Source organism: Lontra canadensis, unplaced genomic scaffold (assembly GCF_010015895.1).
Source record: "Lontra canadensis isolate GAN:19392208 unplaced genomic scaffold, GSC_riverotter_1.0 scaffold51, whole genome shotgun sequence".
NCBI classification, from domain to species: domain Eukaryota; kingdom Metazoa; phylum Chordata; class Mammalia; order Carnivora; family Mustelidae; genus Lontra; species Lontra canadensis.
The window spans coordinates 8,824,200-8,837,007 of NW_022631045.1; the positions used below are offsets into that span (position 1 = coordinate 8,824,200).

General features: G+C 36.4%; 1 protein-coding gene across 2 annotated transcripts in view; it reads right to left on the reverse strand.

The window, feature by feature from the left end:
• Positions 1–271: 271 nt before the first annotated feature.
• Positions 272–12,808, reverse strand: part of CPB2 (carboxypeptidase B2) — a 59,049-nt gene continuing 46,512 nt past the window's right edge. For both annotated transcript variants that reach the window (XM_032874008.1, XM_032874007.1), the window contains 3 exons: positions 8,557–8,759; positions 4,682–4,769; positions 272–621 (listed from right to left, as the gene is read on the reverse strand). In XM_032874008.1, coding sequence (XP_032729899.1) covers positions 437–621; positions 4,682–4,769; positions 8,557–8,759 — 476 coding nt within the window. In that variant the 3' untranslated portion in view covers positions 272–436. The remainder of the gene's footprint in view (positions 622–4,681; positions 4,770–8,556; positions 8,760–12,808) is intronic.

Consider the following 12,808-nt stretch of genomic DNA (forward strand, 5'->3'; position numbering starts at 1 on the left):
GTTTGTCTCGTTTTTGACACTCCTCTACTTTTGGGGCCATCGTTTATTACTGTGGAGCAAAGGACACACGGTTGTGTTTTTAAAGGCGCAAGCAGTTCATTGAAAATTTGGAGCAGAAATCTTTAATGTACTTCTAACCCCCTTTCCTTTTGTGGTCCAATGATCTGCAAGAAACTGGTTATTAAAATTGCTTGAGGTGGGTGGTCAAACATCCTAAATCAAAATCCGTACAAATTTTTTAAAAAGGAAAAAGAAATGTGAGCCCTTTTCTGCCTTAATTTATGGTAGCATTTATTTCGTTCTTTGACAAAAGCAAGGAATGGGAAAATCTTTTCTCAAAACTACTGATAAAATCTTAGAAGAATGGGTACAATGATTTGGTCTTGTAGGAATCAGTAAATTAAAATAGGAGAGAAGAGCGAGAAAATCAAGGGAATTAAACATTCTTGATGACATGCTCAACTATTTTAGAGATAGCGGCGAGAGCTTCTGTGCAAGTGGGTCTGATGTAACGTTCTGGCAACAAGAATCCATATTTGCCTTTATCTCGAAGTTCAATTGTAAACGAATATTTTATGCCTAAGTCATAGATCCAGTCATCTGAACCTCCAGGGGCTAGGTCTACAAGAAGAAAAAATAAATTACTTTTTGAAATCCAGATGTCTCAAGTTAATGAACAAAATGGATTTTTTCCCCTAAAAATAAAAATAGCTTTATTTTTTCTGATTATTAAGTAATCTAAGTTTCTGGTAGAAAGTAGAGATGGAAGAAAAACAGGTTAAGGAAGAAAATAAAAATTACCCATATTTCTGCCAAGGAGTAATAATCACCATTAACATTTTAGTCTTTCTTTCTCCTCAGTGCATGTTTTAACATATTTGATTTTTTCCAAATGTGTTAAATAAGATCATCCTATACATGCAGTTTTAAATACTTCTAAACATAATCTATCTGACCAGCTTTATGTATCAATGACTTCAAATCTACATTATCATTTTTCATGATCTCATAGCACATAGTAAAGCTGGATATAATTAAGTATAATTAAGTTCAATAATTATCTCCAATAACTTGGGGGTAATCTCCAATAACTTGGAGACCTTTAGATTATTTTTTTCTAATTTCTAATTGATATAAACAACTTTACAATGAACTTTCTTGTTTTCACTAATTGCTTCTTCATTTCTTTAGAATGTTCTTACCTAGAAGTAGATTCACTTGTCTAACAGTATGTACTTTTTACAATTATGCTACATGTTCCCAAATAACCTTCAGAAGAATTGAACCAACTTACATCTCTGTACTAGCAGTGTATGAATACGCCCATCTCACCCTCTCATACCATGCATAGGGAATTATGTATTTTGGGCAATTTTATGGGTGAAAATATTATTGAATAATCTTGTTTATTTGATTACCACTGAGTTAAACATTTTATTTGGTATATTTATTGTCCAGCATTATAATTTTTGTCTTTGCTCATTTTGTCTTTGCTCATTTTTCTACTCGTTTGATTTTACAGATTCTTTATAATAGCAACATTAGTGTTATTAGCCTTGTGTAATAGGTGAATTTGTTTTCTTATTTGGTTATTTAGCTTTCAGCTTGCTTTATGGCAGAGTGTTTATATTAAAATATTTTATCTATCTTTGATTTATTTTAGAGAAATATATGTTAGTAAATTAATTAATTTCTTCTAAGTTGTCAGGTTTTCCAACCCTATTAATTGAATAACATTCTTAGAATTGCCTCTTTTATGAGATAATATGTGCCCTTATATATTTAAATGTCTTTCTGTTCTCACTATTCCCTCCTATTGGTATGTCTTTTCCCAGCTCAGGTCCACAGTCTTACTTACTGTAAGTTTATAATGTGCCTTAATACCTGGTTGGGGAAAATTCTCTCTTAGTCTCATTTTTCAGAAAAATTTTACAAGCTCTTCTACCAAATTCATTCTTTCAAAAAAAAATTCAAAGTCACTTAATTGTTCATTGGGATTGCATTAAACATACAGACTAATTTAGCACTACTGACACATTTTTATTTTGCATTCTTACTCAAAAACGTAGTAGGTTTCCCCTTTTATTTATCCTCCTTTATGTAAACCAATAAAATTTTCTAGGGTTTTCATATAAATATATGGATTTGTATGTGTACACACATACATACATTTAACAAGGAATCCACATATATGTATCTGTATGTATATGTGTGTGCACTTTGTACATATGTACATATAGAGGGGCAGTAGGATCTTTTCTCCACTTTATTATCTACCTGATTATTTTTGGTATATAACAGAGCTTTAGATTTCTGTATATTTACTTCATAGCCACCTTACTCAACTTTTGATTGTTAATAATATTTTTGGTTGATTTCTACTGTTTTCCAGGTAATCATATATTTCATATGCAAAGTGATCACTTTTGCCTCCTTCTAATGCTTATACTTGAATTAACTACAAAGGTGTTTACCAAAGCATTGTTTATAATACTGAAAATATCCACCAGCCAAGGGTTCAATATGTTATTCAGCAAATATTTCTGACAACCACTATCAATATTTGGCATTCCTTCTTCCATTCCTTCTTCTTCTCATGCTCGTGAACACATTCTCATAGATGTATGCTAACTGAATGAATGAATGAATGTGTAGAGAGGGACTGATTTCTTCACACCAGACTCTGAGACACTGCGGTTATGCTTTGGGAAGCAATGGCAGAGAAGAGGATAAGAATCGAGAAAGCTCTGAATTGTGAAAGGAAGCTGTGTGATCCCTCACTGACAGAGCAAGGACCTGGGTCAGCAAAGGCAGCAGTGGGCCAATGACACCAGGAGACTGAGATACCACGCAGATCAATCTGGCCCCACTTTGTTCAGAGACATTTTGGGATTGTTGAGAAGGAAGAAGAGGAAGATTCTGGACTTCCTACAAATAGGGCATCTAGTGCTCAAACAACTTATTGAAAACGATATGAATGTGATTATTAAGATGAATGTGTTTTTATATTCCTGTAGATCACATCTGTTAAAGAAAACTACGGGGTTTTGAATATTGTCTCAAGAGCTTCTCACAACCCATCTTCTCTCCCTGGTTTCCCCCCTACATCCCTGTTTAAACAGGCAGATACTTATCAAGAAGGTCTCCCAAAAGTGTTACCTTCTAGGACACTTTAGCTAAGGAGCCTCTCTCTCCTGTAGTCATTTTCAAACCCTTCAGCCTATTTTATTTTCTTCACTTCTCAGTGGGATTATACTATATTTGACTACTTCATTGTTTGCACCAGATTGGCAAACTTTTTCTCCAAAGGACCAAACAGTAAGTATTTTAGGCTTTGTGGACCACAAAGTATGTCACAATTACTTGACTCTACAATTGTGAAAGCTTTTATAGACAATACGTTAAGTAAATGGGTATGGCTGTGTTCAAATAAAACTTTATTTTTGGATACCGAAATTAGAATTTCATATAACTTTAACATGTCACAAAATCTTTTTTTCAACCTTTTAAAAAATGGAAAAACTGAGGTATCTGGGTGCCTCAGTCAGTTAAGCATCAGACTTATGATTTATGCTTAGGTCATGATCTCAAAATTGTGAGATCCAGCCCCTCATCAGGCTCTGCACTAGGCATGGAGTCTGCTTGGGATTCTCTGTCTCCCTCCCCCGCCTCCCACATTTGCACGCTTTCTTGCTCACTCACTCTCTCTCTCTAAAATAAATAAATAAATCTTTTAAAAATGGAAAAACCATTCTTATCTCACAGGCTATGCAAAATAAGTGGTGGGCAGAATTTGGCCTATGGGTCATAGTTTGATGACACCTGGTTACATGTTTATTTTCTGTTCCTATTTTGCCATCTCCTCCTCTAGCTTCAAAAGAGAAAAATCATTGTCTGTCATCCCAATGTGGGCAAAAAGAATCTCTCGATAAATATCTGCCAGCAGAAATTAAATTTAGAAATATTTCTTTTTTTTTAAAGATTTTATTTATTTATTTATTTATTTGACAGACAGAGATCACGAGTAGGCAGAGAGCAGGCAGAGAGAGAGGGGGAAGCAGGCTCCCTGCTGAGCAGAGAGCCCAATGTGGGGCTCGATCCCAGGACCCTGGGATCATGACCTGAGCCAAAGGCAGAGGCTTTAACCCACTGAGCCACCCCGGCGCCCCTAGAAATATTTCTTAAGAGTTTACCACATACAACCTGTCATCAGTGTCATACAAAAAAGGACATTTAACTATATAGTGTGCTCTAGTGGACACAGCCTGTTATTAGAAAGCATCTAATGTGAAAAGGGTTCCCTAGATTTGTATAGTGTTCAACCTGCACAACTTTGCATGGGAGCCCTGGACATCTCACACATTCTTTTGGCCCTTTATGACCTTTCCTGTTTCACTCACCCAGTGTGATGCCAATTCTATAATCTCTACTCTGCACCAATGAACATGATTTCTTAAATATCATTTTGGCTTCTTTTGAGGGTACTCATTTATTAATATAGTCCTGTTCAGTGGTCTCATAGCTACTACGCTTCCATTCTTAATTGTTATAATCCAACTATTTTACATGTGACCTTGTTTAAAGATTCCATTTAGAAAAAATAAATTGACACAGAAAATCCAAACACATAGATTTCTTTAGTACCTTACAATTCTCCAAGACCTTAAAAAGAAATACTTACAGAAAGTTTCTGAACCACTGCCATGAGTATATCTGATATTTTTATCAATATTCTCAATAGCACGGGCTGCTTCACTGGCCACTAGGGACTGAAATCAATAGAATATGGAATTTCAGTTAATGTGCAGCTTTGAAGCAGGACAGATAGGAGTTTCTTAATAAAACAATCATATATTAATTGAATCAAACTGTATATAGGAAGAAATAGAAAGTAGAATCGTGGTTGCCAGGGGCTTGGGGTGTGAATGAAATGTGGAGATGTTGATTATGGGATATAAATTTCCACTTATAAGATGAATGAGTTTTGAGGATCTAACACACGGCATAGTGACTACAGTTAACAACACTATTTTATATACGTGAAAGTTGCTAAGAGAGTAGATTTTAAATGTTCTCACCACAAAAGAAAAAGTTGTAATTATGTAAGGTGATGGCTGTGTTAACTAACTTTATTGTGGTAACCATTTCACAATGTGTAAGTGTATAAAGTCATCACATTGTACACCTTAAACTTATACAATGTTACACATCAATTATAGATCAATAGAACTAAAAGAAGACAGTACATATGAAAAATTTATACATAGAAGTAAATAAACTTTAAAAAAATATTTTTTGCTTTATGGAAATCACAATTGGGTGGCTTTAAACATAAACCCTTCCAACACATTGAAAATTTAATTTAACCTGAAGGAAAAATAGTTCTCACATACTTTTTGGTTTTCAGGAATCCACTTATCATATAAAATGAAGTACAACTGTATTTCAAAGACAATCAGCCTGGGGTTACCCTATTCCTACACAAAATTATCACCAAACTTTATTTATGTTTTTAGAGAATTAAATTAAATTAATTAATTTACTTGGTGGAGAGGAGGACCAGAGGGAGGAGGAGAATCCTGGAACAGACTCAATGCTAAGCGTAGAGCTTGACAGTAGGCTCAGTATGACAACCCTGAGATCATGACCTAAGCCAAAATCAAGAGTTGGACACTTAACCAACTGAGCCACCTAAAAACCCCAAAATTATCACCAGACTTTAAATGTAGCTTCTCAAAATACTACATATACCTAATGCGTAGATCATTTCCTTCTCACAGACTATTGTCTTCTTGTGTAAAATGTCTGATAAACTCCTAAAGACTCATCAGGTAAAAAGAATCATGTGCCCACTACGGGGTAGGTTAATAAGTAAATCCCTTATTCTACTGCATTTGGTTCTAGCTTTTCCAGATCTTTTATGAGGTTGATGCTAGCATTCACTGACCCTCTCTCAAATAACCCAGAGGAATATCAGCGCGTATTACATTGTAGCACTCCTTTGTTCAAAAAAATTTTAATGAAACCCCATTGTCTACAGAATAAAATACAAATTCATTCTGACATTCAAACAAGCTGACAAGATCTACTTTCTGATGGTGTCACCCTCCACTTTCACACCCCATACACTTGAACACCTCCCCACCACCACACACACACCTGAACATACTTCCTGTGGGGAAGACATTTCCTGAGCTTTCAATGTGCTCCCTTCCCTGTCTGCCTCTAGAATTCCTATTGTTCTATTTCTGGCTGAAAATTGATCTGCTCTTTGATGTCAATAGCCTTTTATTATTATTATCATTTTCTTTATAATATGTCACCCCTTAATATATGATAAATTCCTCCAGACAAGGACCTTATCCCCTGGCTTTTCTAGCATTTCCTTCTGAATCAGTTAATAAGGCCACCCCCTGCTATCCTAGTCAGAATTGAGGTCTACCATCTGTGCCGCTTATTTAGTAGTTACAGCATTTAGAATATAACTATTTGTGACATTTGCTAAGGGCTGAGCTCCCTAACCATTTCATGTTCTCTTGAGGGGCAGGATCGCACCTAGTGCTTCTTTTAATGTCCACCAAACACAATATTTTACACGAAATAACTCTCAACAACTGTTTGTGATAACAGTAATCCCAAAATAAGGAAAATCAGACTAATTCTATTTCCAAATCAGGACAAATAGCCTCTCTTTTCTTCAAGGATAACACCAATAAGGGAGCTTTCCTTAAAAGTTTCCCTTTGAGAAGAAGAAAGAATTGCAGGTACCAAGTATGTTTATGTTCTAAATGAGCTATTTTCAGAAAATGCAAATAACCTTATATTTGTCATCAGCAACTGTTATCCCATAATATGGCTATAGTTTATTCTTGTAAGAGAACCAGGACATACACATCAACACCAAACAATAAAAACAAAAACAAAACCCAAATCCACAAATAATCTAACTAAAAAATAGGCAGAGAACCTGAATAGACTTTTTTCCAAAGAAGGCATACAGGCAGCGAACAGATACATGAAAAGGTGATCAACATCACCAAACATCAGGGAAATGCAAATCAAAACCACAATGAGATATCGTCTTATACTTGTCAGAATGGCTATTACCAAAAATACAAGAAATAACAAGTGTTGGTATGGGTGTGCTTGAAATGAAACTCTTGTGCACTGTTTGGTAGGAATATAAATTTGTGTGACCACTACGGAAAACAGTACAGGGGTTCTTCAAAAAATTAAAATAAAAATATCATGTGATCCAGTAATTCCACCATTGGGTATTTACCCAGAGCAAATGCAAACACTCATTTGAAAATATATATGACCCTTCTGCTTATCGCGGTATTATTTACAATAGTCAAGTTATGGAAACAACTTAAGTATCTGTTGATAGACAAATGATAAAGAAGATGTGGAGTGTATATATATGCAATGAAATATTATTCAGCCATAAAATAGCATGAGATCTTGCAATTCTCAACAACATGGATGGACCTAGAGGGTATTATGCTAAGTGAAATAAGCTAGAGAAAGACAAATACCATATGATTTCACTTACATGTGGAATCTAAAAACAAAGCAAATGAATAACAAACAAAAATACAGAAAATAATAAATACAGAGAAGAAACTGGTGGTTGTGGGGGGTTGGGGAGGGGGACCCATTGGAAGGATGGATAAGAAATATGTGAAGGGAATTAAGAGGTGCAAACTTCCAGTTATAAAATTTATAATTCATGGAGTAAAAAGTACATAAACAAATAAATAAAAATTAAAAGGAGAAAGAAAGGGAAAAAAGAGAGCCAGAACGAAAGGAATCAGTAAGAAACAAACCACTACATAAAGATCAGACTGGGCAAGAGTCAGACTGTCACCTTAACCCTTCCATTCTCTGTAAAGTATCTGGGGTAAGAATTTGGCCAATCCTAGCTACAATTCATCAAGAAACCTTGCATTTTTTTTGTCATCAACCCAAACATACAACATGTGGGATCAAAAAGTAGTGAGGAGTTAGCAGATTATCTGTGTCCTCTTTGAACTTCCTGTATCTTCTACCACATCCAAAATGTTGACATTGGAAGTGCTTTTAATAGGACCAAAGCCCTAGAGGTTAGGGAGGTCAGTGTATACACAATTCCTGATATTGATATTAGATTGATGAGTGTTATACCAGGACATGATCTATGTCAGGCTGTTGTAGAAAGCTAGTTACCATAAAGTAGACCCACAATTTCACAGACTCTTATCCTTGACTTAATGGTTTTATACGTAGATCAGCTCCATGTGGAATGGTTCAGCCCGACCTTCAAGCAATGTGTCTCACATTTGCTTAGGGACCCATCTGCTGGACTAAAGTTCACATCCACAGGGTAGGACCTGCTCTTTACATTCCCTCAGTGAACCCTGACCCAGGTGACTCTCAGCAGAGTGAGACCAAAATGTAAAGCACCTTCCCAACTGTCCTCCAAAGGAGAAATTTTTTCCCACAGGTTTTGATTCTTGAGTTAGGTATTATCTTATTTCTGAAATGCCAATGAAAAAATAATTAAGTAGCACTTACCAGTTCCTCATGGTCTTTGCTTTTGCTTCGATTGTAAGAATATGGAAACACTATGTGCTGGGAGTATGAATGCATACTGATGTAAGCCTTAATGTGGTTGATGTTTTTTCTCAAGAAATTAGCCATTGCCTTCACTTCTGGTTCTGATTCAGGGTAAAGGCCACAGTAGGTTTCTGAGCATGAGAAACTTGATGCACCTTCCCCTGAAGTGAAATTGGTAAGAGTGCGATTAGAGGGGATGCTTATGCTATTGTAATTTGTGATTTCCCTGAGAGTGCCTTCTCCAAACATCTATGGTGCAACATTTTCAGAAAAACAGATTTTAGAGAAATGGATTAAACTCTGTAAAGAACATATTTATATTTCTTTTGAAGTAAATATTTATAGGCCCTCATAGCAAACATCCCAACAGTTGATGCCTGGGGCAGCCATCTTGCACTCCTTGTGAAAGTGGCTAAGGAAATCTTAGAGATGCCAGCCAGCCCTGTCTCCAGACATGTGGTTATGTGAAAGGAAAAAAAAAATACCATTTTTCAGAAACCTTATTTTCTTTAATCCTTTGTGAGTTTGGTTTTTCTGGTTCTTGTAGTTTAAAAGTTACTAATCAATATAGCCCATAAAAGAAAAGTCTCATTTGGGAATTCAGAATACGGAAGTCTGCCGTCAGTGTTACTTCTAACTTGCTAAATAAAGAAGTCTGGTAAATAAAATAAGATGGTGATATTGGGGGCCAGTGTCATATTTATTCATCCTTTTGAGACATTCTAATATACATCACTTCAGATAGTTGCCTGACTCCTAGCACCTCACCTTTCTTCCTTAATGCACAGGGTTGGGGCCCCAGGGAGCCATCTCTGGCCCCAAACATTATTCCCTCCTACACAAGTGATTAATCCTGAACTGGGTCCTCAACTTGTGTTTTGTCAATCTGAATCCCTCCACTGATAACTTGAAATTGAGATGAAGATTCTGGTGCCAAGCTAGCTGCTTTCTAGAACAAAGAAGACAACACCAATAACATCACCAGCTGACATGAACTCTAAGATTTCCATGCAATATCTCATTTAATCCTCATGCAACTCTATGAAGGAAATACTGCTATTCCAGGAGATGCAAAGTGAACATTTTGGGCAGTAATGGCCCTTTACTATAAGAAGCTAAGCAGCATAGGCATTTCGTTAGTCATCCAATAACTTGATTTAATTTTGGCACTGCTTTTAATAACTATATGGCCTTAAGTTAAACTGTTGTAAAGCTATCTATACCTTAATTTTTTTCATCTGCTAAATAGGAAAATTATATATTTAATGAGGATTTAATGAGGATTCAATGAGCTAATGCATATGAAATACCTTGCATGGCACCTTGTCTATACTAAGTGTTCAGTGACTACTGTTTGTTCTCTTTTTCACCACCATACACATCATCATCATCATCAACATCAACATCTGGACTGGAATAAAAAAACATCCAGTGTGCTTCACAGTGGATTCATGGAGCGCACTGCAGTGCTGAAGCCCACCTAGTTCCAGGTTGTTTCTGAGGACTGGCGGCATCCTTGTCCTTAGGTACCATGCACTGCTTTATTAACCTTCCAGGAGCTGCCCGCCTTACTTAAACTTGTTCTGCTTTCTTCATTTTGTTTGCTATAGAAACAGCCTTAACATTTCTGAAATATTCTTTTCCCTGCAAGAAAATGTTGTGCTAAACACCCAGGGCCTTAATATTTCCTTTGTATTAATTTTCAATCAATAATGTGATCAGATGAATCATTTTGATAGTTCTGTTCTCTTTGATTACTCTTGCCCTCCCCCTCCCGATATATAGTTCTAAAGAACAGAGATTATGTTAGGAGTAGGGATAGGGGAGGACATGAAAGAGATGGAGGAAGCAGTAGTTCCCTAACATGAATCCTCAGACCAGAGCTCTTCCATAGAAACTTGAAGCAAGTCACAAGTTTAAGTTTTCAATCAATCATTGTTTTTAAAGAAATAGGTGAACTTATTTTAATAATATGCTTTATTTAACAAATATGTACAAAGTACTATCATTTCAGATGTAATCAATATAAAAATTACTCATGATATACTTTTTAATAAGGATTTTGTTTATTTGACAGAGATCACAAGTAGGCAGAGAGGCAGACGGGGTCGGGGAGGAGGCTCCCCACTGAGCGGAGAGCCAGATGCAGGGCTCGATCCCAGGACCCTGAGATCATGACCTGAGCCGAAGGCAGAGGCTTAACCCACTGAGCCACCCAAGTGCCCCTCATGATCTTTTTTATGTTACTTTTCTCATGCCAAATCTTTGAAATCTGGTGTGTATTTTATACCCCCTGCACATCCCAATTCAGACAAGCCACATTTCAAGTGCTCAGTAGCCACTAGTGACGACCATAATAGACACAGATAGTGAGGGCAGCCTCAGATTCTGACATTCTAGAGATTTCAAGTACTTTGGTAGGAAGTACCAGAGATTCAGGAAACTTGAATCTGAGATCTTCTTTGCCATGAAATAGGCATATTCATCTGGGAAGCTACTTCAACTTTCTCAACTGAAGGTGCTTTTTTTGTACTAAGAGACACTTAGTCTACCAGGTTCCTTCAAGCTCAAGCATTCTCTGGTCTATAGGCCTCATATAGGGAAATTTATAAAGAAAGAAAGTAGTGTGGAAACTACCAGGGGCTGCACAGATAGGAGGAATAAGGAGACATTGCTTAATGGTCACAGAGTTTGGGATGATGGGAAGTTTTGGAAATTGATATTAGTGATGGTTTCCCAGACTGTGAATATACTTAATGCCTCAATGTACTGAATTGCACACTTAAAAATGGTTAAAATGACAAATTTTATGTTATATATATTTTAGCACCATAAAAAATGATGAAAAGACACTATGGTCTCATAAGAAAAGAAATAAAGGATTTTCCACTGTACACTGGTTATTAAAACTTTTCAGTTTAATTTAACAGTTTAGAAAATAAGTGAATCTCTCTCAGAAAGCTTGAGACCACAACATCACAAAATCCTCCCTGTTATAAACTGATTTCCTCCCCCCACAAAATTCATATGTTGAAGCCGTAACTCACAATGTACTATGTTTGGAGATCAGGCCTTTAACGAGGTCATTAAGGTTTAAAGAAGTCATAAGGGTGGGACCCTGATCTAATATGGCTTGTGTCCTTTTGAGAGAGAGACACCAGGGATGGGTACACAGAGAAAAGGCCATGTGAGGACACTGTGAGAAGGTGGCCATTGGCAAGCCAAGGAGAGAGGCCTTAGGACAAACCCATCCTGATGACACTTTTATCTTGAACTTCCCACCTTCAGATCTGCAAGAAATAAACTTCTGTTGTTGAAGCCACTCAGCCTACAGTATTTTGTTATGGCAGCCTGAGCAGTCTAAGACAACCTCAGACCCATTCCCATTTTCACCACACACACACAAGCATATGCACATACACAATTTTAATACAGAAGAAAGGGAAAATGAACATGAAACAAACAGGCTTGATATGTCAATTCCTGTTAATAAGTAAAGTGTCCTTTTAGATTCTTTAAAAAAAAGTATCATAAAGGCATGTTCTAGTTCCAGGGACAAGGAGGATAAAAGATTTAATTCTTTCACACTGGCTTGCTTACATAATACTAAGGAGATACTGGGGTATTGGACAAAAAAAAAAAAAAGAGTCTTTACAATTACTTTTTGTTTTATTTGTCACTCTCCTTTGTCTATATGCTTGCTGCTTCAGTTTCTGTTTTTAACTCTTGTGATAGATAGTAAGATAGTGCTGTGCTTCAGATGGCCTACCTTATGTCTTGATGGCAATAAAAGAATATATTTGACATCTTGGCTATTTAAGTTGGGTAATACAACTTCACTATAAAAAATATTAAATAAAACAGAGCACCAAAGAGCATGAAGATAAAATAAGTTCTAGATGAGAACTTATAATAAAAGGGATTCTCATAGAAGAATTGCAATAACTTTGGAGTCAGTCAGCCTGGTTTGACATCCCAGCTCTGTCACTTCCTAGGTCTGTGCTCTTAAACACAGATTAAGGGATTAACAATTAAGGGATTAACATTCCGTGTCTGGGATTCTCCATCCAGGAGAATAATGAAACCTAGGGGGAGATATGTAAATAACACAGCACTTAGTAAGCATCAGCTCTGTTTAGACCTATTTTATATTTGCTGCTGCTTCTCTGACTCCTTGCCCAGTTATCACTGCTGTGTTGTCTTGGGGTCT